This window comes from Amblyraja radiata, chromosome 1, assembly GCF_010909765.2.
Source record: "Amblyraja radiata isolate CabotCenter1 chromosome 1, sAmbRad1.1.pri, whole genome shotgun sequence".
In the NCBI taxonomy this organism is placed as follows: Eukaryota; Metazoa; Chordata; class Chondrichthyes; order Rajiformes; family Rajidae; genus Amblyraja; species Amblyraja radiata.
The window spans coordinates 153806863-153830949 of NC_045956.1; the positions used below are offsets into that span (position 1 = coordinate 153806863).

Genomic DNA, 24087 nt, shown 5'->3' on the forward strand with positions numbered 1-24087 from the left:
AATTTGCTACAATGCTTGATTGGCAAGGTTGCCAATGGTTATGGGGTGAAGGCAGGGTATTGGGGTTGAGAGGGAAAGATAGATCAGCCATGATTGAATGGTTGAGTACTCAATGGGCCGAATGGCCTACATCTATTCCTATGACTTATGAACGTTTCAACAGTTCAGCGGAAACCCCTCAGCTTGTAGAACTACTTTAATAAATCTCTTCAGAATCTTCTCAAGAACCTTCACCCGCTTCCTAAATACTACCATGCTCATTTTGTGCATGATATATTTTACCTTGAAGAGGAAGCTATCTTGAACAAAAATAAGTCCCCTTTTCCACATCATTGAAAGGTGCTTTTCAATATCATTGAAGCCATTGGTAGCGTAAGAACGTATGGGCCATGAAACCATATCAATTGAAATATTTAATTCCTAAATCTTAAAATAAAAATCTAGCTGGCCAAATCAACCTTAATGCCCTGCCATCCAGGCACTGAGCATGTACTTGCTAACGTTTCTAAGAAATGACACTGGGAAATCTGCTTGAGAACCCTGCATCAGGGTTAGAGCAGATGTACTATCTGTGAACTAATTCATCTGAATGAACATTTTATAGTCAATGAAGAAGAAAGAAAGGTGAGAGTAAACTACATCTTTCAAATGATTATAATTCTGAATTGCATAAATGCTTAGGAATCTTACAGTGTTTTTATATTTCATAACTAATTTCTTTAAAATTGTTTGATTTTAATAGGTTTTTTAATATATCTGAATGGCAAGGATGGGTGGAAGCATCCCAACAATCATCTTCACAGCTTTGACACAGCGCAGAACATGTGGCCTCGCCATCTGTCAAAGATTCTCACAACAGCCTTGTGGGAGCAGTCTGTTCTGACACACACACAGGCGACAACACATGTGTGTGAGGAACTGCAACTTCTCTAGTTTCTCTAAAGAGTTCTCCAATAGGAATCGAAAGGGTACATTTTTCACACAAAGGGTGGTGGGTGTACGGAACAAGCTGCCAGCAGAGGTAGTTGAGGCAGGGACTATCCCAACAGTGAATCTCTGGAATTCTCTGCCACAGAATGTAGTTGAGGCCAGTTCATTGGCTATATTTAAGAGGGAGTTAGATGTGGCCCTTGTGGCTAAAGGGATCAGGGGGTATGGAGAGAAGGCAGGTACAGGCTACTGAGTTGGATGATCACCAATGATCATATTGAATAACGGTGCAGTCCTGAATGGCCTACTCCTGCACCTATTTTCTATGTTTCTATGTTTCTATTTAAGAAACAGTTAGACAGCTACACGGGTAGGACAGGTTTGGAGGGATATGGACCAAATGCGGGCAGGTGAGACTCGGGTAGCTGGGACATGTTGACCGGTGTGGGCAAGTTGGGCTGAAGGACCTTTTCCACACTGTAAGTAGGGGCCAAGAAGTGATATGATCGAGGTATGTAAAATATTGAGAGGTGCAGATAGGATAGACGGCCAGAATCCTTTCCTCGTGGTGATGGTATTTCAAACTAGATTTAAGGTAAGAAGATGGAGATTTAGGGGGAATCTGAGGGGATATTTTTTTCACAGAATAGTGGGTATCTGGAATGAGCAGCCAGAGATGGTGGTGGAAACAGGAACAATAACATTTAAGAAGCATCTGGACAGGTACTTTAATGAGCAGGGTATGGAGCGACTGAGAATTAAGGCAGGCAAGGGGGATTAGTATAGCTATGCAGTTATGGCCGGCAAAGACATGATGGATCAAAGGTAGACTCAAAAAGCTGGAGTAAGGCAGCATCTCTGGAGAGAAGGAATGGGTGATGTTTCAGGTCGAGACCCTTCTTCAAAGGGCCTGTCTCTAATCTGCACATCTCTATCTTATCTATATACTTTTAAAACTCTGTGTGTGTGGGTGTACAGCATTTTGCCTTTGCAACGTATTTCCTCGAAAACCAGATGCAAAGATTTTTACAATTTCGGTAGGGATTTATCTTATGAGTTCAGAAATCCACTCCATGGTCAATTATTTCCCCAGATTTTGAATAAAATTGATCTCAAAACTCACTCCCCCCACTCTCTTCCCCCCTCCCCTCTTTCCCCCAACCCCCCCCCCCGCTTTCCCCTTACCCCCCTCTTTCCCCCACCCCCCTCTCTTTACCCCCCCTCCTCTTTACCATCCCCCTTTTACCCCCCCCCCCCCTCTCTACCCCCCCCCCCCCTTGGAGAGATGCAACGAGACCTGGGTGTCATGGTACACCAGTCATTGAAAGTAGGCATGCAGGTGCAGCAGGCAGTGAAGAAAGCGAATGGTAATGTTAGCATTCATAGCAAAAGGATTAGAGTATAGGAGCAGGGAGTACTGCAGTTGTACAGGGTCTTGGTGAGACAACACCTGGAGTATTGTGTACAGTTTTGGTCTCCAAATCTGAGGAAGGACATTATTGCCATAGAGGGAGTGCAGAGAAGGTTCACCAGACTGATTCCTGGGATGTCAGGACTTTCATATGAAGAAAGGACTGGATAGACTCGGCTTGTACATCGCTAGAATTTAGGAGATTGAGGGAGGATCTTATAGAAACTTACAAAATTCTTAAGGGGTTGGACAGGCTAGATGCAGGAAGATTGTTCCCGATGTTGGGGAAGTCCAGGACAAGGGGGCACAGTTTAAGGATAGAGGAGAAATCCTTTAGCACCGAGATGAGAAAAACTTTTTTCACACAGAGAGTGGTGAATCTCTGGAACTCTCAGCCACAGAAGGTAGGTTGAGGCCAGTTCATTGGCTATATTTAAGAGGGAGTTAGATGTGGCCTTTGTGGCTAAAGGGATCAGGGGGTATGGAGAGAGGGCAGGCACGGGATACTGAGGGATGATCAGCCATGATCATATTGAATGGCGGTGCAGGACTCGAAGGGCCGAATGGCCTACTCCTGCACCTATTTTCTATGTTTTTATGTTTCTATATAAGATGTTGGTGAGTCCGCATTTAGAATATTGCGTTCAGTTCTGGGCATCTTGTTATAGGAAAGTTATTGTCAAGCTTGTAAGGCTTCAGAAAAGATTTACGAGGATGTTGCCAGGACTAGAGGGTGTGAGCTATAGGGAGAGGCTGAGTCGTCTGGGTCTCTATTCCATGGAGCGCAGGAGGATATGGGGTGATCTTATAGAGGTGTACAAAATCATGAGAGGAATAGATCAGGTAGAGTAGGGGAATCGAGAACCAGAGGTCATAGGTTCAAGGTGATGGGAAAAAGTTTTAATAGGAATCTGAGGTAACCTTCTTCACACAAAGGGTGGGGGATGTATGGAACAAGCTACCAGAGGAGGTAGTTGAGGCTGGGACTATCCCACCGTTTAAGAAACAGTTGGACAGGTACATGGATAGGACAGGTTTGGAGAGATATGGACCAAGTGCAGGTAAGTGGGACAACTGTAGCTGTGGACAAGTTGGGCCGAAGGGCCTGTTTCCACACTGTATTACTCTATGACTCTATGACTAAATACAATGTAACTTGCCAGGTACATATGTAGCTGAAATAAATCAGGGTAGAAAAATCTTTCCTCTCATAATATGGTTTATTTTTGTACTTAAACATATATTTTCATATTTATTCTATACATTAGTCAAAATTAACATTTAGAGTATTAACCACATGTACTATCCCACCCAATTACTTCAAAGGACTCAACAGATTTATGATGCCAATTGAGCCTTCTAGCTTTATTTCACATCTTCAGTTGCAACATTTTGTCTAAATCATCTTGAATGGTGAAAATATTTGGAAGAAACTGAATAATCAGTGTCCATTTATTAAGCTCACACAAGAGCAGAAAACATATTACCACAAAACAAGGATCTGCTTTTGTTAACCTACTCTGGGAGTCCTTGCACCATTAATAATTTATGTCAGTCATATGCTTTTGAAAGACAACCTTCAATCCTGATATCAGATGTCAATGAGCAATCACAGAACAGAGATATATATGTCAGTGGAACATATTATAAATGACAAAGATATTTTCAATTGCTAAGGAATGCAGTGACTCAGAATTCTGAAATGTTATTAGTAGCTGACATAAACAAATATCTTTCATTTATTGAATTGAATCCTTTATTTGTCATTCAGACCTTTCGGTCTGAACGAAATGCTGTTGCCTGCAGCCATACATGTAATAATAACAACACACAATTATATCACACAATTAAAACCATTTAGTACAGGAACTAAAATTTGGGTAATTTTGCTTGCCATAATTTAACTGGTTTCTATTTGTAGCCAGTTTTATTGTAAGCCTATCTATTTAGACATTTCAAATGGTTCATAAGCAAAATAATGCAAACATCAGCTAATATACAAAGTCATAACCAATTCCCAATGTTTCAGAAAATGGCATCATATAGCAATAGAAGTTAATAATTTATCTACATTTGTAATTCTGAAAACAAATGACTATGATGTTTCTTGCAACACTGTATGGATGGTCCAACCTAAGAAGGGAACATACTGGTCCTTGTGTAGAAAGGAATTGCAGATGCTGTTTTATACCAAAGATGGACACAAAGTGCTGGAGTAACTCTGCAGGTCAGGCAGCATCCCTGGAGAAAAAAGGTGGATGATGTTTCGGGTCAGAACTCTTCTTCAGATTGGACCTTGTGTTGGGAAATAAGCCTAGCCTTGACTGGTGTTTCTGTGGAAGAGCATTTTGGTGATAGTGATCCCAACACCATTAGTTTTAAGATTGTTTTGAATAGGGAGAAGGCTGGACCTTGCAAATAGTAATAAATTGGAGTAAGGCAAACTACAATGTTATTAAAGAAGATAGACACAAAAAGCTGGAGTAACTCAGTGGGACAGGCAGCATCTCTGGAGAGAAGGAAAGGGTAATGTTTCGGGTCGAGTTATTAAGCAGATTTTCAGTAGGGTACACTGGGAGCAAATTGGTATTAGGTACGTCAACATCAGACATGTGGGATTTGTATAAAGGCCACTTGGTCAAAGTTCAGAACCAGCATGTTCCAGTGAGGAGGAGAGATAAGGATGACAAAGTAAGGGAAACTTATTTGACTGAAGAGGTTCTAAATTTGGTCACGAAGAAAAATAAAACGCATGCAAGAGGATGAAATCAGACAGGGCCTTTGAGGAATATAAAGAAAGGAGGAAAGAATTCAAACAGACGATTAGAAGGGCCAAAAGAGGTCACAAAATGACTTTGTTGAGATGATTAAAGAAAATTCCAAAGCTTTTTAATCTCGATATTACAAACAAGAGAGTAACCAGAGAGAGCTAGGACTGCTAAAGGATCAAGACAGGAATTTATGCTTGGAGTCTGGGATGTAGGCAATGTACTATGTAAGTACTTTGCATCTATTTTCACCAAGAAGGACAAGGAGGTCAGTGATGTCAGTGTGGAGAATACCAATATGCAATGGTAGTTTGAGATTAAGGAGAGGAGGTGGTGGGGCACTTGAAGACCATTAAGGTGGATAAATTCCGAGGACCTGATGGGACTTATCCCAGGTTATTGAGAGAGGTGAGAGAGGTGATTGCAGGAGCATTGATGAAGATCTTTGCATCTTCTCCATTCACAGGCTAGGTCCCAGAGGATTGAAGAGTAGCTAAAAGTACAGCAAATCCAGGGTATCCAGAGTCTCATATTTGTGGTAGGAAAGCTATCGGAGAGGACTCTTTGGGATATAATTTACTCCCATCTTGAAGAGAGTGGGTTAATTAGAGACAGTCAGCATGACTATGAACACGGCAAGTCGTGTCTTACTAACTTAGTCAAGATATTCAGGAAGTGATGAAGGAGATCGATGAGTGTTGGATGGTGGGTGTTGTCTACATGGATTTTAGTAGGGCATTTGATAAATTGTCCCATTGTAGATTGATCAAGAAGATAAAGGTACACGGGATTAATGTAATATTCATAATATGATATAAAAATGAAAAATGTGGTTGGAATTTTTGTTCCAATGGTATTGTACATTTATTGGTAGTCAATTTTTACAATTAACTTTTAATACAAATAATTATCGATTTATTCCTGAATCATTTTTTTATTCCACCAATTTAGCTGCACATATTTATGCCCAAAATCACGGACTGATGCGTTTTATTATAATTTTCTATCTGATAAAACCTGAAGAGTAGATTCAGTATTCAGCAATGAAATTGCAAATGACGTAATTCACAAAGTGCTGGAGGAACTAAGCAGGTCAGGCAGTATCCGTGGTGGGAAAGGACAGGTGACATTCTTCAGGTCTGAAGAAGGGACCCAACCTGAAATGTCACCTGTACATTCCCTGCACAGATGATGTCTGACACGCTGAATTCCTCCAGCAATTTGTGTTTTGCTCAATATTCCAGCATCTGCAAGTTCCTTATATCTCAAATATATAATAAAGGGAACAGATCAAAGATAAGAGGATGTTTAGAATGGATTGGAGGGTTTATTTCACGAGTGATTAGTGCCTGGAATGCACTACCTTGAGAGGTAGTGAAGGCAGATACTCTAAAGACATTTTAAAAGCATCTGGACAAGTAGATGCATTGTAGGCCACAGATCTAATTGAATTAGTGAGATCGAGACTACAATCAGCATGAGCAGAGTGGGCTGAAGAGCCCGTTTTGTTGCTGAGCACTTCTATCACTCTCAAGTACAATATAATAATACCAATAGGAACATCCTTCCACAATCTCATCATCACAGAATATCTGAGTGGCAAATATAAGCTGTCAGGAACTTGATTTATTTATCTATTTTTTTATCTCACCAAGGTAGAAATGTTTAATAATGGGAAGTCTAAGTGCTTCCAGAGCAGGTTCAGTGCTAAGTTAAAGAACATTATAATCAATGTGATTACTGGTGAAAATTAATTTTTATAAATAGATTATATTCTGGTTGTCAACATATTAAACCTAGAAACGTTACAAACACCAAAAACTTTGGATAAAGTGATATATCCATTTTTTAAAAGGTAAAACTTAATATAAAACTTGCATGGGTTACCAAATATGGAAATCAAATTTTGAATTAAATATATAAAATACTAGAAATCATGCTTAATTAATGGCCCACATTTGTTTGTTAAGATTCTCTAAGAAACATTAGATCGTAAATTATAATAGTAAAGTTGCTTGAATCTCACACTCCATCACCCTTTCCTCTTTGCAATGGCTGGAATATGTGTCAATTCTGAAGCTGTATTACTAGCAGTAAGATGAGATAACTACATTCACATCACCTTGGATTTAGGTCTTAATTTCCCTTTCCTCAGTTTACAAGCCACAGGTGCCATCGTTCCATTATTGAAAATTGGATCAATGCAATGTGTTTGGATAGGGAATGTGCAAATTCTGAAGATGGGAAAAATGCATGTGGTTTAAATTAACTGATAACTTTAGGTATATAGGCAAGGTAATCAACACATACACAAGGAAGAAAAGTAGTGGAAATTAAAGGCTCAAAGAAAATCAGGAATATTTCATTCAATTAAAAATAGATGATAAAGTGCCTTCACCTTCTGTATCCATTTCTACAGATGCTACCTGATCTGCTGAATGTCGCAAATGAACACATAATCTTAAGTTTAAAGTAAATGATAATTAACTCTTCCAGCAGTAAAGCAGTGGGTGCCTCATCTGGATTTACCACTCAATTACTGTAAGAGGCTTTAAAAAAAGATTCAGTCTATTTTTTTATGCCAATATCTTTGTTTAACCAAGGAATTAAAACATTCCCAGGCATAAGAGCTAAAATTGCCGATAGTCAATAAAAGAAAAGAGCTTCAATTACTTAGTTAGTTAGTTAGTTAGTTAGTTAATGTCTGTGAAGAAACAAAAGTCAGTTTGATTTAAAATGTTTCCTAAGGAGCAGAGCTATGGATGCGACTTAACAAACAACTGCTATGGGAAAGGTAAGTTTAATTAGGTTTACAGAAGTCAGATGACATAAAAATCCACTGCTTTACAAGTTTTCCAGCAACTGCGCTCACCATTCTATTGGAAACTATCTGACGGACACTGGAAGTTACTGAGATCTTCAATTAGGTGGAGGTGGACATGAAACTAGAAGGATACTAGACTAAGTAGGATCCGTTGGGTCCCATGTTCACACTGTAGGGCTGGTCCACCATTGCAATATTCCACCTCTCCACCAATTCCAATATTGGTGGCCAGTGGAGGGGGGCTTTCTGGAGCGCTAGTATGGGTGTTGTGGGCTGAAGGGACTGGTTTACAGAGGGCTAGTATGGACATTGTGGGCCAAATGGATTCTTGGGGTGGCAGCTCAGTCACTCAAGCCTGATGTGCTGGCAGCTCACTCACGGCTGGTGGGCTGGCAGTTGACTCACGGCTATTCCTTTAAATTCCATTTCAAGCACGGTGCAAGGCCACCAAATTCAAATGCAGTTTCCTACCATTTCAAGCAGGGTGCAAGGCCACCGAACTCAAGTGCAGTTTCACACCACTTCAAGCAGGGTGCAAGGCCACCGAATGAAAGTAAGCATGCAGGTACAGCAGGCAGTGAAGAAAGCGAATGGCATGTTGGCCTTTATAACAAGAGGAATTGAATATAGGAGCAAAGAGGTCCTTCTGCAGTTGTACAGAGCCCTAGTGAGACCACACCTGGAGTATTGTGTGCAGTTTTGGTCCCCTAATTTGAGGAAGGACATTCTTGCTATTGAGGGATGCAGCGTAGGTTTACAAGGTTAATTCCCGGGATGGCGGGACTGTCATATGTTGAGAAAATGGAGCAGCTGGGCTTGTACACTCTGGAGTTTAGAAGGATGAGAGGGTATCTCAATGAGACATATAATTTTATTCTAACAATAAAGATTAGTTGGTCCAGTGCTTGAGTCAGTGTTTTTACTGAACTAGACTCGGGGGGTAAAACTTTAGGGGCGTATTTACAACTGCGTGGGCTTCCTCTGGGTGCACGGGTTTCCTCCCACATCCCAAAGATGTGCAGGTTTGTAGGTGAATTGGCTTCTGTAAATTGTCCACAGTGTGTAAGATTGAACTAGCGTTTGGGCGATTGTTGGTTGGCGTGGACTCGGTGGCCAAAGCACCTGTTTCCATGCTGTATCTCTAAACTAAATTAAATTAAACTAAAATCTGGCACATCAGTACTGACTCCCTCTGATAGCAACATCTTTCAGTCTCATTGAATCACTCTCTTAAATTATCTGTCCGAATCTTCAACTGGCCACTTTTCTCACCAACAAAATAATTAAGTAATGTTTCAGTTTATGAACCTAATATCTTCTCCACATGTCATAGCTCGTTCCCTCTTACTTTGTGTGATGCCCTCTGTTTATAAGGTTTATCAGAGGGACAAGTCATTACAATTTACTATAATAATTTCAATGTAAAAATGACAACACTGATGGGGAGGACAGCCAATGTATCCTATTTAATTTAAGTTTATAGGTTTGATTTTCCTCATATTTTCAGACATTTGAAGTTTTCTTTCTTCTTTTCCAATCTTTGTAGGTCATTCGAGAAAACATTGGGTTGAAAATCATTGGAACTGCCATTTGGGCATGTTGCTTTCACTGAAAGTGGGCTGCTAAGCCTGCTTATATGTTTTAATGCAGTTCTAATAGGTTAAGGGAATGAAACTCTAAGATAATTCAAGGCTATATCAATAAGGCGCTCGCGCATCATGCTAATGGCTTTCTCTTTATTCAAACCTGAAATGGGTCAGCACAAAATATGAAAGAAGTGCATAGGTAGATCATCTTGTCCTGCAAGGTTTTTTACCATTAAAAACACAACATAGAACAATACAGCACATGAGCAGGCTTTTTGGCCCAAAATAGCAGTGCCAAGACCCACTCTTACCTGGCTCCACATAATCCATATCCCTCCATTCCCTGCAATGAATTGCAGAGAGTTGTAGATGTAAAGTCTATCAAGCTGTCCAGACTTCCCACCAATGACTCCATCTACACGGAAGATCTGCCGACATAATCCAAGACTTATCTCACCCCGGTCAATCCTTCTTCTCCCTCCTCGCATCCAGCAGAAAATACAGAAGTTTGAAAGCGCACACCACCAGACTCAGGAACAGCTTCTTCCCCTCTACTGGAATAATCTTTCCATAAAAGATCGGGTACTGTCCAATTCACCTCAACCCTGTGGCATTGGAGTTTGTCGATGGAACTAATGCGTTACAATGCTGAGAACTATATTCTGCACTCTTCCTCTTTGCTCTCTCTATTTTATTCAAGTTTGACTTGATTGTATTTATGTCTGGTATATATTTGTATAACATGAAAAAACTTTTCACTGTACTTCAGTACACCTGACAAAATTAAACCTAAATGTAGCCTATCGAAAAGTGCGTTAAAGGCCACTATCATATCTACCCTCTCCACCACTTCTGGCAGCGTGTTCCAGGCACCCACCCCTCCCTCTCTGTAAAAAATAATGCACATCTCCTTTAAACTTTGCCCCTCTCACCTTAAAGATATACCCTCCAGTATTTGACATTTTCATCCTGGGAAAAAGCTTCTGACTGTCTACTCTATCTATGTATCATTTTATCCATTTCTATCTGGTCTCCCCTCAACCTCTGCCGTTCCAGATGAAGCAATCCAAGTCTGTCCAACCTCACCTTGTAGATAATACCCTCTAATTCAGAGATCATTCTGTTAAACATCCTCTGCACCCTTTCCAAAGCCTCGGCATCCTTCCTGTATTGGGGTGACCAGAACTGCACAAAACATTGTGGTTCCCCAGTTCTCTAAGCTCAAATGCATTTTCTTGCCAGATCCTTATCACTTACCACGGACTCTATTTTTATGCTCCCTCACAGGTGATTGCTGCTCACTGAATCTTTCCCATCAAAACCACAAAATCGTGTTTGTGTCAATGATGTGTCAATGTCCACTTATTTGTATCCGGGGAGTCCAGAACCAGCGTTTTAAGAATAATGGGGAGGCCATTTAAAACTGAGATGGGAAAAAAACTTTTTCACCCCGAGAGTTGGGAATTTGTGGAGTTCTCTGCCACAGAAGGCAGTGGAGGTCAATTCACTGGATGAATTTAAAAGAGAGTTAGATAGAGCTCTTGGGGCTAGCAGAATCAAGCGGTATGGGGAGAAGGCAGGCACGGGTTACTGATTGTGGATGATCAGCCATAATCACAATGAATGGCGGTGCTGGCTCGTAGGGCCGAATGTCCTCCTCCTGCACCTACTTTTTTTATGTTTCTATGCAATGAGATCGTGCTATTTTGCTGAATTCCATTGAATGTAGGTCTATTCTGCTTAACTCCATGGAAATTAATCCGGTGAAAACCTTTTGTGCACTTCTCCAAAGCAAATATGTTCTTCCATGCCAACTTTGTTCACTGATTTTCTTAAAATGTTTCGTATATCATTCATTTGTTGATTTGTAGTGATTTTAACCTGGTTAATAAGATTGTTTTGAATTTTGTTCTGTACTTCTAGCCTTTTATTATAATTTAGCCTCAAATCCTTAAGGTAGGAAAAGAAATGCTACAATACTCGCCAGCTGATGACTCACACTTTAAATTTTTGGCCTGCACCTTTGCTCCTTTAAACACTTGCCTGCCTCTTCTGCTCTTTCGCAACTTTGCCTTCTCTTTTCCTGTTATAAATTCTCTGCACCTCTCTTGTGGTTTTAAACTCTTAACTTGCTCTTACTGCCTTGAAAGTTTTTTTAAGAGGAATCCACTTTCATGAATGTATTTGCCTGTCTTCCTGCGAAAGCACAGGATTGATGCTGCAACTCAAGATTATGAAAACATGTGCGATGGAGGATGGGTTCTTGGCTTGAATACAAGGTCTCCTCCGAAAGGTCTCAGTCTGCATTACTTCTTGTGTAATCAAACTCCACTGTAGAAAGTGCATAAAATTGTATTTTGTCAATATTACATATAGAGACAAAGATCAAAGTGAATCAAAGGCTGTATAATGTTGCACAAGGCCTCAAATCCAATGGATGAATGGGACTGCCTTACTCTATTTTTTACCATGTACTTGTCTTTTTCAAAGTCAACAATAAACAACTGCATTACACAAAAAGCACTTTGTTAAATATTGTCGACAATAATTATAAACTGTGCAAAAACCTTTGTTATGAAGAAACCATTGTGTTGGCAGAACAAAATCATTATGTTGATCTGAACAGTCCGAGGAAAGATACAGCAAGCACTGAACAGTAAACAGAGACAATCTCATTAACAAACAGCCAGCGGTCAGAGCAGACAACGCATTCTGAAAGGATTTGGAAATCATGAGATAAGGTACTTCAGTGTATCAATGAAATCAAGGGCAATGAGACCCACAGGCATGACTGCTACAGTGCACTCAACAAACCAAACAATGTGGCTGTGGGCAGCAATGAACCTGCCCATCAACACCTTTAGCCTTGAGATAATTCAGTCCTATTGAGCCAACAGCGCTTTTGAAGCTTAAAGAATCTGCATTATTTACTGTAAACACACCTGTGTTTTTTTTCAACTGATGTATTTTCAAGACCATCTCAAATTTTGAGCAGCCAATAGAAACAGTAAAATGTATAACATAAAAAATAACTTCAATGCAAGTTTGACAAAGACATTGATATTTTTAGTTTCTACATTTCTCTGTTAAAATAACTATATTTCAAACAGTAGCTGATATTATTTACTGGGACCAAATATGAAAACTCTGGCAGAAGTTTCTAACGTCAGAAAACTGAAATGGACTGGAATGGATGCGTGGGCTATATAACCTTTTTATTACTCTGTGAAAATATTCAATTATGCTTTTCTAAGGCAAGAAATTCCATGCAGCAACCCCCCACCCCATGTCAGAAAAATATTTTAAAACACGTCAAAATTTTACATTCTGTTTAAAGATGTTGAATAAAAGTTGAAAAATAAATAAAATCATGGTTCATCAGAACAAAACTGTCACAGATTTCTTTGAAAAGCAACACAAGAATTATTTTCAGTTAAAAATGAGTGCGGCAGGAGGAACACAGCAGTAAAGGCAGCATCTGTGGAAGGAAATGAGTCTCTGATAACGAATGGATCTCAAAGAATCATTTCATCCCATTCGTAAAGCATATTCCCTTCTGTTTGTGTCATCTCTGAGGGTAGGCAAAAGCCTTTATCAAACACAATCATACCTTCTTCTTCCTCTTCAACAACTTTAACATGTTTTTCCTTGAATCTCTTTATTTTGACACTTTGCTAAATCCTAGGTTTATGCTACCATTTCAAAGGTATTTTCAAAGGTATTTTATTAGTCACATTCACATACACCTAGGTGTAGTGAAGTGAAATGCTTTTTGCCATTTTGCAGCCATTTTAGCAATTCTCATCCTTTCCTTGGCTCATGATGGTACTTTTAAGGTACCTCTGACCTTTAGACAATTCTTTCTCCCATATTACCCCATTCCCAAGTTATTTTGTGAAATTAAGAATTAGAAACATTTCAAAGTACAGGCACCTCGCGTTTCACGCCGCGGGTAGGTGATTGAAGTGTGGCACATAATTTAAAAAAACATAAATTAACGATACAACGCGACTACGCTGTCAATAGTACATTTGAGTGCGTTATTCTGGAAATACGAGTGCATAAATCATGCTTTGGTATTAAAGGAACATATAAATTATTTCAAAAATGCATAAATCAAACATGCATAAAACACAAGATGTCCGTACTCCACTGTTGCTTCAATAGAACAGAAAGTGGAATGCCACTGAAGGATCTATTGAAGGCCAGAGGTGATCAATGTTAGAATCATAGGTCCTTGAAAAGTATATGCAATTTCAGACCCAGTCACATCCACAAGGTTTACTGATGCATTTATCTACACACATGCTGTTCTTTCCCAGTAATGCTAATGGAGGATCATAACTTAATACTCTTTTCTCTTATCACTGAAAAGACAGATATCAGTGTCAAACAGCATTGAGAGTGCAACTACAGCCTAAAAGCACGTGCCCTTTTAGGGAAGCCTGAAAATCTAACCCTATTACTCCACCTGTTGTGACATTATCCTCTTAATCCTACATAAAAGGGCAGGGGTTTTAATCTTCCATAAAATAACTTGTGTAGTATACTTCAAAAGTCTACATCACGCATTGAATTCAGTTTAATACTTCACTCAGAAATATTCATAAAATACTACACCAGTGCATTTAGTTAGTTGCAGGAGAAATCAATAGAAGAGTGAATGGAGATGTGCTTGTTCATGCACGGTGCACCGTAGGTATACTGCCCATCTATCTATCATTTGCCTGGTACATAATGAAAAAAACATTTCCATTTCAGACACTGATGAATCTGCCTCTTCTTCCATGGACAAAGATTCTGATTCAGTCCCAGAACCAAGCACTCTCGTGGCATGCATTACAAAGTTTGATACATGCAGTTACACAACTCCAATCTCAAAAGACCATCTATAGGTGCACTGAAGTGGTATTTCTCTATTTTGTAAACCAAGCTCTCTGAGATTCCCCAAATCTAATGCAACAAACAACCTCATAGTCATAGAGCGTGGAAACAGGTCCTCGGCTCCTTACCCACACCGACCAACATGCCCCCTTGTACACTAATCGCACCTGCTGCATTTAGCCCATATCCTCTAAACCTATCCTATCCATGTACCTGTCAAAATGTTTCTTAAACATTGCAATAGTACCTGCCTCAACTACCTACTCTTGCAGCTTGTCCCACATACCTCCCACCCTTTGTGTAAAAATGTTACCCCTCAGGTTCCTATTAAATTTTTCCCCCCCTCTGCTTAAACCCATGTCCTCTGGTTCTTGATTCTCCTATTCTGCGTTAAAGACTGCATTTACCCGATCTATTCATCTCATGATTTTGTACATCTCTATAAGATTGCAGTTCTATTGGAAGGTTTCTGTTGTGAATATTATGGTTCATGCATTTCATAGTGTCATACAGCATGGAATCAGGCCCTTCGGCCCAACTTGCCCACACCGTCCAACATGCCCGATCAGCTGGAGCTGTGTAACATTTCAAAAATAAATTATTAATTCCATCGGTGAGAACTGGATAGCAACCTAGATTCAATGCATATAATGCACAAAATTCCTGCATCACTCATTACCAGAATTCATTTTGAAAAACTGATTTGTCTGAAATCTTCAATATGGGGATAGTACCACAACCTGATATAGAGTTTCAAATGGTATAGCATGGATGGCAAATAAAATAATAAGACTACAGATTAACTTGCAGCACATTTCAGACTGAAGCTAAGATTGCAGTGCCCACCATTTTAGATCACAACAGGGTACACTGGCAAACTTGTGTATTTTAGAAGACAAGCAATTCAACTGAAAAAAATGTCTGACTATTAGTATTTATATAGTTATAGAGTCATAGAGTGATACAGCGTGGAGACAGACCCTTCGGCCCAACTTGCCCACACCGGCCAACTTTTTCCAGTGACACTAGTCCCATCTGCCTGCGCTTGGTCCATATCCCTCCAAACCTGTCCTATCCATGTACCTGGCCAACTGTTTCTTAAACGTTGGGATAGTTCCAGCCTCAACTACCTCATCTGGCAGCTTGTTCCATACCCCTCAGATTCCCATTAAATCTTTTCCCCTTGGAACCTAAGTTCTCTGGTCCTCGATTCCCCTACAATGGGCACGAGACTGCATCTACCTGATCTATTCCTCTCATGATTTTATACATCTCTATAAGATCACCCCTCATCCTCCTGTGCTCCAAGGAATAGAGACCCAGCCTACTCAACCTCTCCCTGTTCCAAAATGGCGGCGGCGCGGGCACACCGCGACGCCCTGTGTCTCCCTAGAATGGGAAAAATAGCGACGATCCCCTTACCTGTTTCAAGGCTGCTCACTCGGAGCAGTCTTGTATCCATCTCGTACAGCCAACAGGAACTTCTGGACTTCGGTTCCTGCGGCTGCAACAACTTTCTGGGCGATCTCCGTCTTCCGTCTGAGCTCATCAGAGCAACAGAGCATCCGACTGGAGACCGCCAGGTGAGTCGCGGGGTTGGAGACCGCCACCCGACCCGCGGCCCTCACCCGACCCTCGGCCCTCACCCGACCCGCGGAGCCCAACCGACCCTCGGCCCTCACCCGACCCGCGGCGCCCAACCGACCCGCGGCCCTCACCCGACCCGCGGCCCTCACCCGACCCGCGGCCCTCACCCGACCCTCGGCCCTCACCCGACCCGCGGAGCCCAACCGACCCTCGGCCCTCACCCGACCCGCGGCCCTCACCCGACCCGCGGCCCTCACCCGACCCGCGGCCCTCACCCGACCCGCGGCGCCCACCCGACCCGCGGCCCTCACCCGACCCGCGGAGCCCAACCGTCCCGTGGAGCTGGAGAACACCAGGTGAGTCCCGGAGCTGGAGAACGCCACCCGACCCGTGGAGCTGGAGAACGCTACCCGACCCGTGGAGCTGGAGAACGCCACCCGACCCGTGGAGCTGGAGAACGCCACCCGACCCGTGGAGCTGGAGAACGCCACCCGACCCGTGGAGCTGGAGAACGCCACCCGACCCGTGGAGCTGGAGAACGCCACCCGACCCGTGGAGCTGGAGAACGCTACCCGACCCGTGGAGCTCACCTGACCCTCGCAGCTGGAGAACACCACCCGACCCGTGGAGCTGGAGAACACCGCGGAGCTGGAGACCGCCACCCGACCCGCTGGGCTGGAGAACGCCAGGTAAGCCCCGGGGCTGGAGACCATCAGCAGAGCCGCGGGGCTGAAGAACGCCTGCGGAGTCACGGAGACGCAGACGCGGAGCAACGAAGCGGCAGAACACCAGCGCGCACCAAGCCAGCTCGGCCGACCAGAAGCACCAACAGACGGCGACGCGTACGAAAACACCGCCGGGGACGCAGAGGTGGGTTAAAGGCCAGGTTAGAGCTAGCCCCACACAGGGTAGCGATTCCTAGCCTTTTCCTCGCCAACGTGCGCTCACTGGCAAACAAAATGGACGAACTCCGGCTAAGGATCACCTCCCACAGCTGGATCAAGGACTGCAACATCCTGATCTTCACGGAAACTTGGCTCAACACTGACGTTCCTGACAGCGCCATCCAGCTATCGGGGCGTCATTTACTCCGAGCGGACAGGACATCAGACTCCGGTAAGACCAGAGGTGGGGGTCTGTGCATTTATGTAAATAAAGCATGGTGCACGGACTCCACCATCATCGAGAGTCACTGCTCAGCTAACCTTGAGTTCCTCTTGGTTAGATGCAGACCGTTCTATCTGCCCAGAGAGTTCACCTCCACTGTTGTGACTGCAGCCTATATCCCTCCTGATGCTAATGCCAAGCTTGCAATGAAAGAGCTGCATACTGCCATTAGCAATCAACAGACGCACAACCCCGAGGCAGCCTTCATTGTTGCGGGTGACTTCAATCACTCTAACCTGAAGACTGTACTCCCCAAATTCCACCAACATGTCTCCTTCCCCACTAGAGTAGACAAGACACTGGACAAAGTCTACACCAACATGGCTGAAGCTTACAAAGCCATCCCCCTCCCCCACCTTGGTCAGTCTGATCACGTCTCATTGTTCCTGCTCCCTAAGTACTCCCCACTCATCAGACGGGTTAAACCAACTGTGAGGACAGTTAAAGTCTGGTCAGAGGAAGCGGACTTCACACTTCAGCAGTGTTTTGGAAACACTGACTGGAAGGCGTTTGCAGCCCAGGCCACCCTTGACTCCCACACGGACATTGATTCCTACACATCCTCTGTTCTGGACTTTATAAACTCCACCATCAATAGTGTCACCTCCCTCAAACAGGTGACCATATTCCCGAATCAGAAGCCATGGATGAACAGCGAGGTCAGGCTACTGCTGAAAGCACGGGACACCGCTTTCAGGTCAGGCGATGCTCGAGCCTACAGTTCAGCCAGGGCTAACCTGAAGAGGGGCATCAAGAAGGCCAAGCACTGCCATAAGCTCAGGATTGAGGAGCACTTCAACAACAACTCCGACCCCCGACGCATGTGGCAAGGCATCCAGGCCATCACGGACTACAGACCCTCCAACACCACCCCCACATCCAGCGACGCCTCCTTCCTTGAGGAGCTTAACCACTTCTATGGCCGCTTCGACAGGGACAATCTAGAGACAGCCATCAAGGCTGTGCTACCTGCCGATCACCAACCCCTCACACTCACCCCCTACGACGTATTTGTGGCACTGAGTAGGACTAATGCACGTAAAGCTGCTGGCCCTGACGGCATCCCCGGGCGCGTGCTCAGGGCCTGTGCTGCGCAGCTGACAGACGTCTGGACTGACATCTTCAACCTGTCACTTGCCCAAGCAGTTGTCCCCACGTGCCTTAAATCCACCTCCATCGTGCCAGTGCCAAAACACTCCACTGCGGCAAGCCTCAACGACTTCCGCCCAGTTGCACTTACCCCCATCATCACCAAGTGCTTCGAGAGGCTGGTCCTGGCACACCTCAAAAGCTGCCTACCCCCCACACTGGATCCCTATCAGTTTGCCTACCGCAAGAACAGGAGTACGGAGGATGCCATCTCAACGGCACTTCACTCCGCCCTCTCCCACCTCGACAACAGAGACACTTACGTAAGAATGCTGTTCATCGATTACAGCTCAGCATTCAACACCATTATACCATCAAAACTGATCACCAAACTCGGTAACCTGGGCATCGACCCCTCCCTCTGCAACTGGATACTGGACTTTCTAACCAACAGACCCCAGTCTGTTAGGTTAGACAAGCACACCTCTTCAACCCTCACCCTGAACACCGGCGTTCCACAGGGCTGTGTGCTGAGCCCCCTCCTCTACTCCCTCTTCACCTATGACTGCACACCTGTACATGGTACTAACACCATCATCAAGTATGCAGATGATACAACGGTGATTGGCCTCATCAGCAACAACGATGAGTCGGCCTACAGGGAGGAGGTCCAGCACTTAGCAGCATGGTGCGCTGACAACAACCTGGCCCTTAACTCCAAGAAGACCAAGGAGCTCATTGTAGACTTCAGGAAGTCCAGGGGCGGCACGCACACCCCCATCCACATTAACGGGACGGAGGTGGAACGTGTTTCTAGCTTCAGGTTCCTGGGAGTCAACATCTCCGATGACCTCTCTTGGACCCACAATACCTCAACTCTGATCAAGAAGGCTCACCAGCGTCTCTTCTTCCTGAGGAGACTGAAGAAGGTCCGTCTGTCTCCTCAGATCCTGGTGAACTTCTACCGCTGCACCATCGAGAGCATCCTTACCAACTGCATCACAGTATGGTATGGCAACTGCTCTGTCTCCGACCGGAAGGCACTGCAGAGGGTGGTGAAAATTGCCCAACGCATCACCGGTTCCTCGCTCCCCTCCATTGAGTCTGTCCAAAGCAAGCGTTATCTGCGGAGGGCGCTCAGCATCGCCAAGGACTGCTCTCACCCCAACCATGGACTGTTTACCCTCCTACCATCCGGGAGGCGCTACAGGTCTCTCCGTTGCCGAACCAGCAGGTCCAGGAACAGCTTCTTCCCGGCGGCTGTCACTCTACTCAACAACGTACCTCGGTGACTGCCAATCACCCCCCCACCCCCCGGACACTTATTATCACTTATTATTATTTATTTAAATCATTTGCTATGTTGCTCTTCCAGGGAGATGCTAAATGCATTTCGTTGTCTCTGTACTGTACACTGACAATGACAATTAAAATTGAATCTGAATCTGAATCTGAATCTATAGCTCACACCCTCTAGTCCTGGCAACATCCTCGTGAATCTTCTCTTGAACCCTTTCAAGTTTGACAATTGCTAAGATATCTGTATTATACTGGAGCTAAGTTTTCACTGCAAAGTCAAACAATCCAAAAGTTGGCAGTATGGGGTGGGTGCATTACAGTGCCATCATTTTTCACAACCCAGCAAGTGCCACTGATATAACTGGTGTCAGCATATGTGTATTTTGTCAACTAATTCAATTCATTAGTAGAAAAAAATACTTCAATAATCAAAATCTAATCAGTCACAAAATATCTGATTGTTAGTAATTAAAGGCATTGATGAAAAATAGTTTACCAAATATAACAGATAGTCTTCCTGTTGAATATATAGTTTCGCATTAAATCCAGTATGTGGTTGCAGTTTATGGCAACACAGGATGGCTGGGAAGGACTTTATGTCATTGATTAGTTTACCTGATATGCTTGTGATATTACCCGCCACGGTAAGTTGTAAGTTCCAGTATAAGTCTTGGTCTTTGGTCTCTTTTGGAGTTTAAGGAGAGAAAGCCACAATGATCTATTTACCTGGCATTTTCCTGTGCGAATATCGTACAAAGCCATTGAGCCATGTCGAGCTCCAACTGCTATTCTGTTACTCCTCTCACAGTAGCTCACCATGTAGAACCTACAAGCCACAGAGAAAAACAAAGGGACTTAAGTCTTACCAATGTAGCTATAGTAATGATCTTCAAGAGCAGCAATGTGCAAATGGAAATTAACATGACAATATTATGAAATTCTGACATTCTGACGACATTATGTATCAACAACATGGTCATCATCAAAAGCCAAAATTTATTTTGCTTTCAATCTATGGCAGTTATTTATTAATTTGCCAAGGACTTGCTCAAGAGCTTCCATTATAAAGGCAATTAATAAAACATAGAATGCAAGGATCATCTTCCAAACTAATTGTTCATCTTATTTTGCAGAGAATGTTGCTGATGTAATACAATTTCAGAAGATACTTCACGTCAATTGGTTATGGTAACCTTTTGAAGACAAATATTAAAACAAAATAGAGTCAAAAAAAACTTATGTTAATGTTGAGATTGATACAGAATGTGCTGAACAATTTGTTGCTCTCAATGGCTTTTCAAAATATGAAACTAAAATTTAATACATCCATAATGTAACTTTCTTGACTTTCAGTGTAATTTCTTGGAAATAACACTGATGGTCTTAAACAACCTCGCTACACATGCCGCCACTATATAAAATCAATTTTTTTGTACATTTTTCTTCTCCTATGAAGAAAATAAGAATCAAAACATCAAGAGATGTCACAGGCGCTGAACATGTTCCTGAATTTACCAGATTTAGAACTGTATTTACAGATGGATTACCAAAAGTGTTAAGTTTGAAATTTCTGCCCCATGGTGCTACAGTTTAGTTGAGTTTAGTTTAGTTTATTGTTACATGTACCGAGGCACAGTGAAGAACTGTACAGTCAGCGGGAAAACTATACATGCTGAAAATCGACCCATCTGCAATGTACAGATACCAGTATAGTCCGATTAAAGATAGCCCGAGGTTCTACAATGAGGTAGATGGTAGGTCAGGACTGCTCTCTAGTTGGTGATAGGATGTTTCAGTTGCCTGATAACAGCTGGGAAGAAAAAGGGTGAGATTAGTCCTTGATTATGCTGGTGGCCTTGCCGAGGGAGCGTGGCGTGTAGATGGAGTCAATTGAAGGGAGGTTGGTTTTTGTGATGGTCTTGGCTGCATCCACAATTCTCTGAGATTTCTTGAGGTCTTGGATGGAGCTGTTTCCAACCCATGCTGTGATGCATCCGATGAAATGCTTTCTATGGCGCATCTGTAGATGTTGGTGCGAGTTGCTGAGGACATGCCAACTTCCTAAGCCTTCGAAGGAGATAGAGGCATTAGTGTGTTTTCTTGGCCATTGCTTAGATAGGGCTAGTCCAGGACAAGTTGCTGGTGATATTTACTTCTAGGAACTGGAAGCTTTCAACCATCTCTAATTCAGCACCATCAGTGTATTCTGCTCGCGTCCTGAAGTCAATCACTATCTTCTTTGTCTTGCTGACATTGAGAGAAAGGTTGTTGCTTTGTCTTGGTTATGAGATTCTCAATCTCCTTCCTATACCCCGTCTTGTCATTACTCGATATCTGTTCCTCTATGGTGGTGTCGTCCATAAATTTGTAAACAAGTTGGATTTGTACTTGGTTGCAGAGTCTAGGATGTATAAGGAATAAAGAAGGGGGCCGAGACATCTTTGTTGAGCACCAGTGTTGAAGGTTATCGTAAAGAATGATTTGTCCCCTATCCTCACTGATTGTAGTCTGTTTGTCAAGAAGTCGAGTATCCAGTTGCAGAGATGAGTGTTGACATCAAGTTCCACGATAATGGTTAAAGGTATAATGCTTATGTGACAGGTCTTCTTTATCATTCCAGAGGCACGTGTTTGAATACACGGTGGACATCCGCAGATTCAAGCTATAAAATAAAATTGGAACTGAAAGCTAGTATAAAGTACTGGGCCCAGGGTGGGGGAGTCACAGTTTAAGAATAAGGGGCAAGTCATTTCGGACTGAGACCCAGAGAGTTGTGAATCTGTGAACTTCTCTGCCACAGAAGACAGTGGAAACCAATTCACTGGATGTTTTCAAGAGAACAGGGTACTGATTTTGGATGATCAGCCATGATCATATTGAATGGCGGTGCTGACTCGAAGGGCCGAATAGCCTACTCCTGCACCTATTTTCTATGCTGCTATGTTACTGGTGATCATGAAACTACTTATTTAATGATTCAGCAAAAAAGCTATTCCTACCTTGCCTGGTGACTCCAAAAATCCCAAAACGTCAAAGGTTACAAGGAGAGGCAGGAGAACGGGGCTAATAGTGAAAAATAGATCAGTCACAATCGAATGGTGGAGTAGACTTGTTGGGCCAAATGGGATGATTGGTGTAATAAAGGTTACTCGTGGAAATCTCAGCACCACCAAAAAACTGTAGTTGGCCATGGAGAAAAGAACAATGAGCAGCTCTGAGACCACAAGACCCAGTTGCGCACAGCAAGTATGGCAGCAGCTCAAGCTGGCTGTCTGACAGGGAATGGAGGATGGAAGTACCAATGTCCTCATTCCCACAAATAACAGCAGATTGGTGCATCATGGAGCCAGTGATAAACCCCTGTTGCAAGATAAATTGCTGGCCTACAGCAAGAGATGCAATGCTCTTTGTACATTGTAAACGGCGCCATTCTGTGTAAGGTTTCAGTGCAACACACTAAAATACGATATCTGCTGTCTGTGCTGCGATTGAAACAATAGCATCTTTTAGGTGATGCGTCAATGATGGGTGCACAATAACTTAAGTGATGAGCACCATGTACATACTGAAAAAGAGGGATTTCAGGACTCCTTCAAGTCCAGTTTCAGGAGTCGCCTAGGCTTGCTAACAAAGAATAGAGGCTCCCTTGCAGAATGCAGCAGAGATTTCAATGTGTTTTCCCCATCGGAATTCTGCTTCTGCTTGTCCATCGAAGCTCACAGCTGACACTTTGTGGAACAGACTTTGTGTGCCAGAATGCACTTTAGCATGCTGCTATTAGTGGCATTCATGTTTCCTGAACTAGCTGCAGATCATGCCTACCATCTCTATATTATCCTGTAAAATGTATGCAATGGCAGTCTTGGGCACCATCCCAGAAACTATTACATTGTGTGACCACATCTCTTCATCATTTGTGTCCACTTCCTCCACTGCAAAATAAAAGACAAATGGGGAAAGTTATGTTGCAGGAATTAGGAAGTTGTGGATAGGAATGAACTCAGCAGGTGGGAAGTGGGGAAATTAAAGGTTTATTGGCCCAGTAATGCCCCACTCAACTTACCGACAAATTGATGGGAAACATTCTTGAAGTCCTTTTTTCTTGACCAAAGATCCCTCAAGGCAATACAAGATAATGTCCATAACCTAGAAGAGTGAATATAATTGTTCTTAAATTCATCAAGAAAATTAAATTATCAAATATTAATGCCTCTTCTCTGTGCGTCTTTTAGCTCATCTCATGCTCTCTCGGCCACTTGCAAATCTGAAATGGTCAATGGTCGCAGGTCAAAAACAATCATGAAATTTCACACATCCAGGATGGATTAGTTCACCTGATCAATGTTTGCCACCAGATTTAATATCTAAGCTTCCATATAATATTCAATATCATCAGCACACTCCATGCATAACTTACGCCTCCCTCTAACGCCAGTAGCTAGCAAGAAAAAGCAGCAGTAATATTTTTGGAGCACCGGTCAATTGATAAGATATATTGTCATGATTAAAATAGCTCTTAACACATTTACATGTTTCCCCACT

At 42.9% G+C, this 24087-nt stretch overlaps 1 protein-coding gene across 4 annotated transcripts in view; it reads right to left on the reverse strand.

Moving 5' to 3' along the window:
- wdr7 (WD repeat domain 7) overlaps positions 1 to 24087 on the reverse strand; it is a 561078-nt gene that overhangs the window by 89455 nt on the left and 447536 nt on the right. For all 4 annotated transcript variants that reach the window (XM_033033128.1, XM_033033119.1, XM_033033110.1 and 1 more), the window contains 2 exons: positions 23609 to 23691; positions 20272 to 20371 (listed from right to left, as the gene is read on the reverse strand). In XM_033033128.1, the coding sequence (XP_032889019.1) occupies positions 20272 to 20371; positions 23609 to 23691 (183 nt within the window). The remainder of the gene's footprint in view (positions 1 to 20271; positions 20372 to 23608; positions 23692 to 24087) is intronic.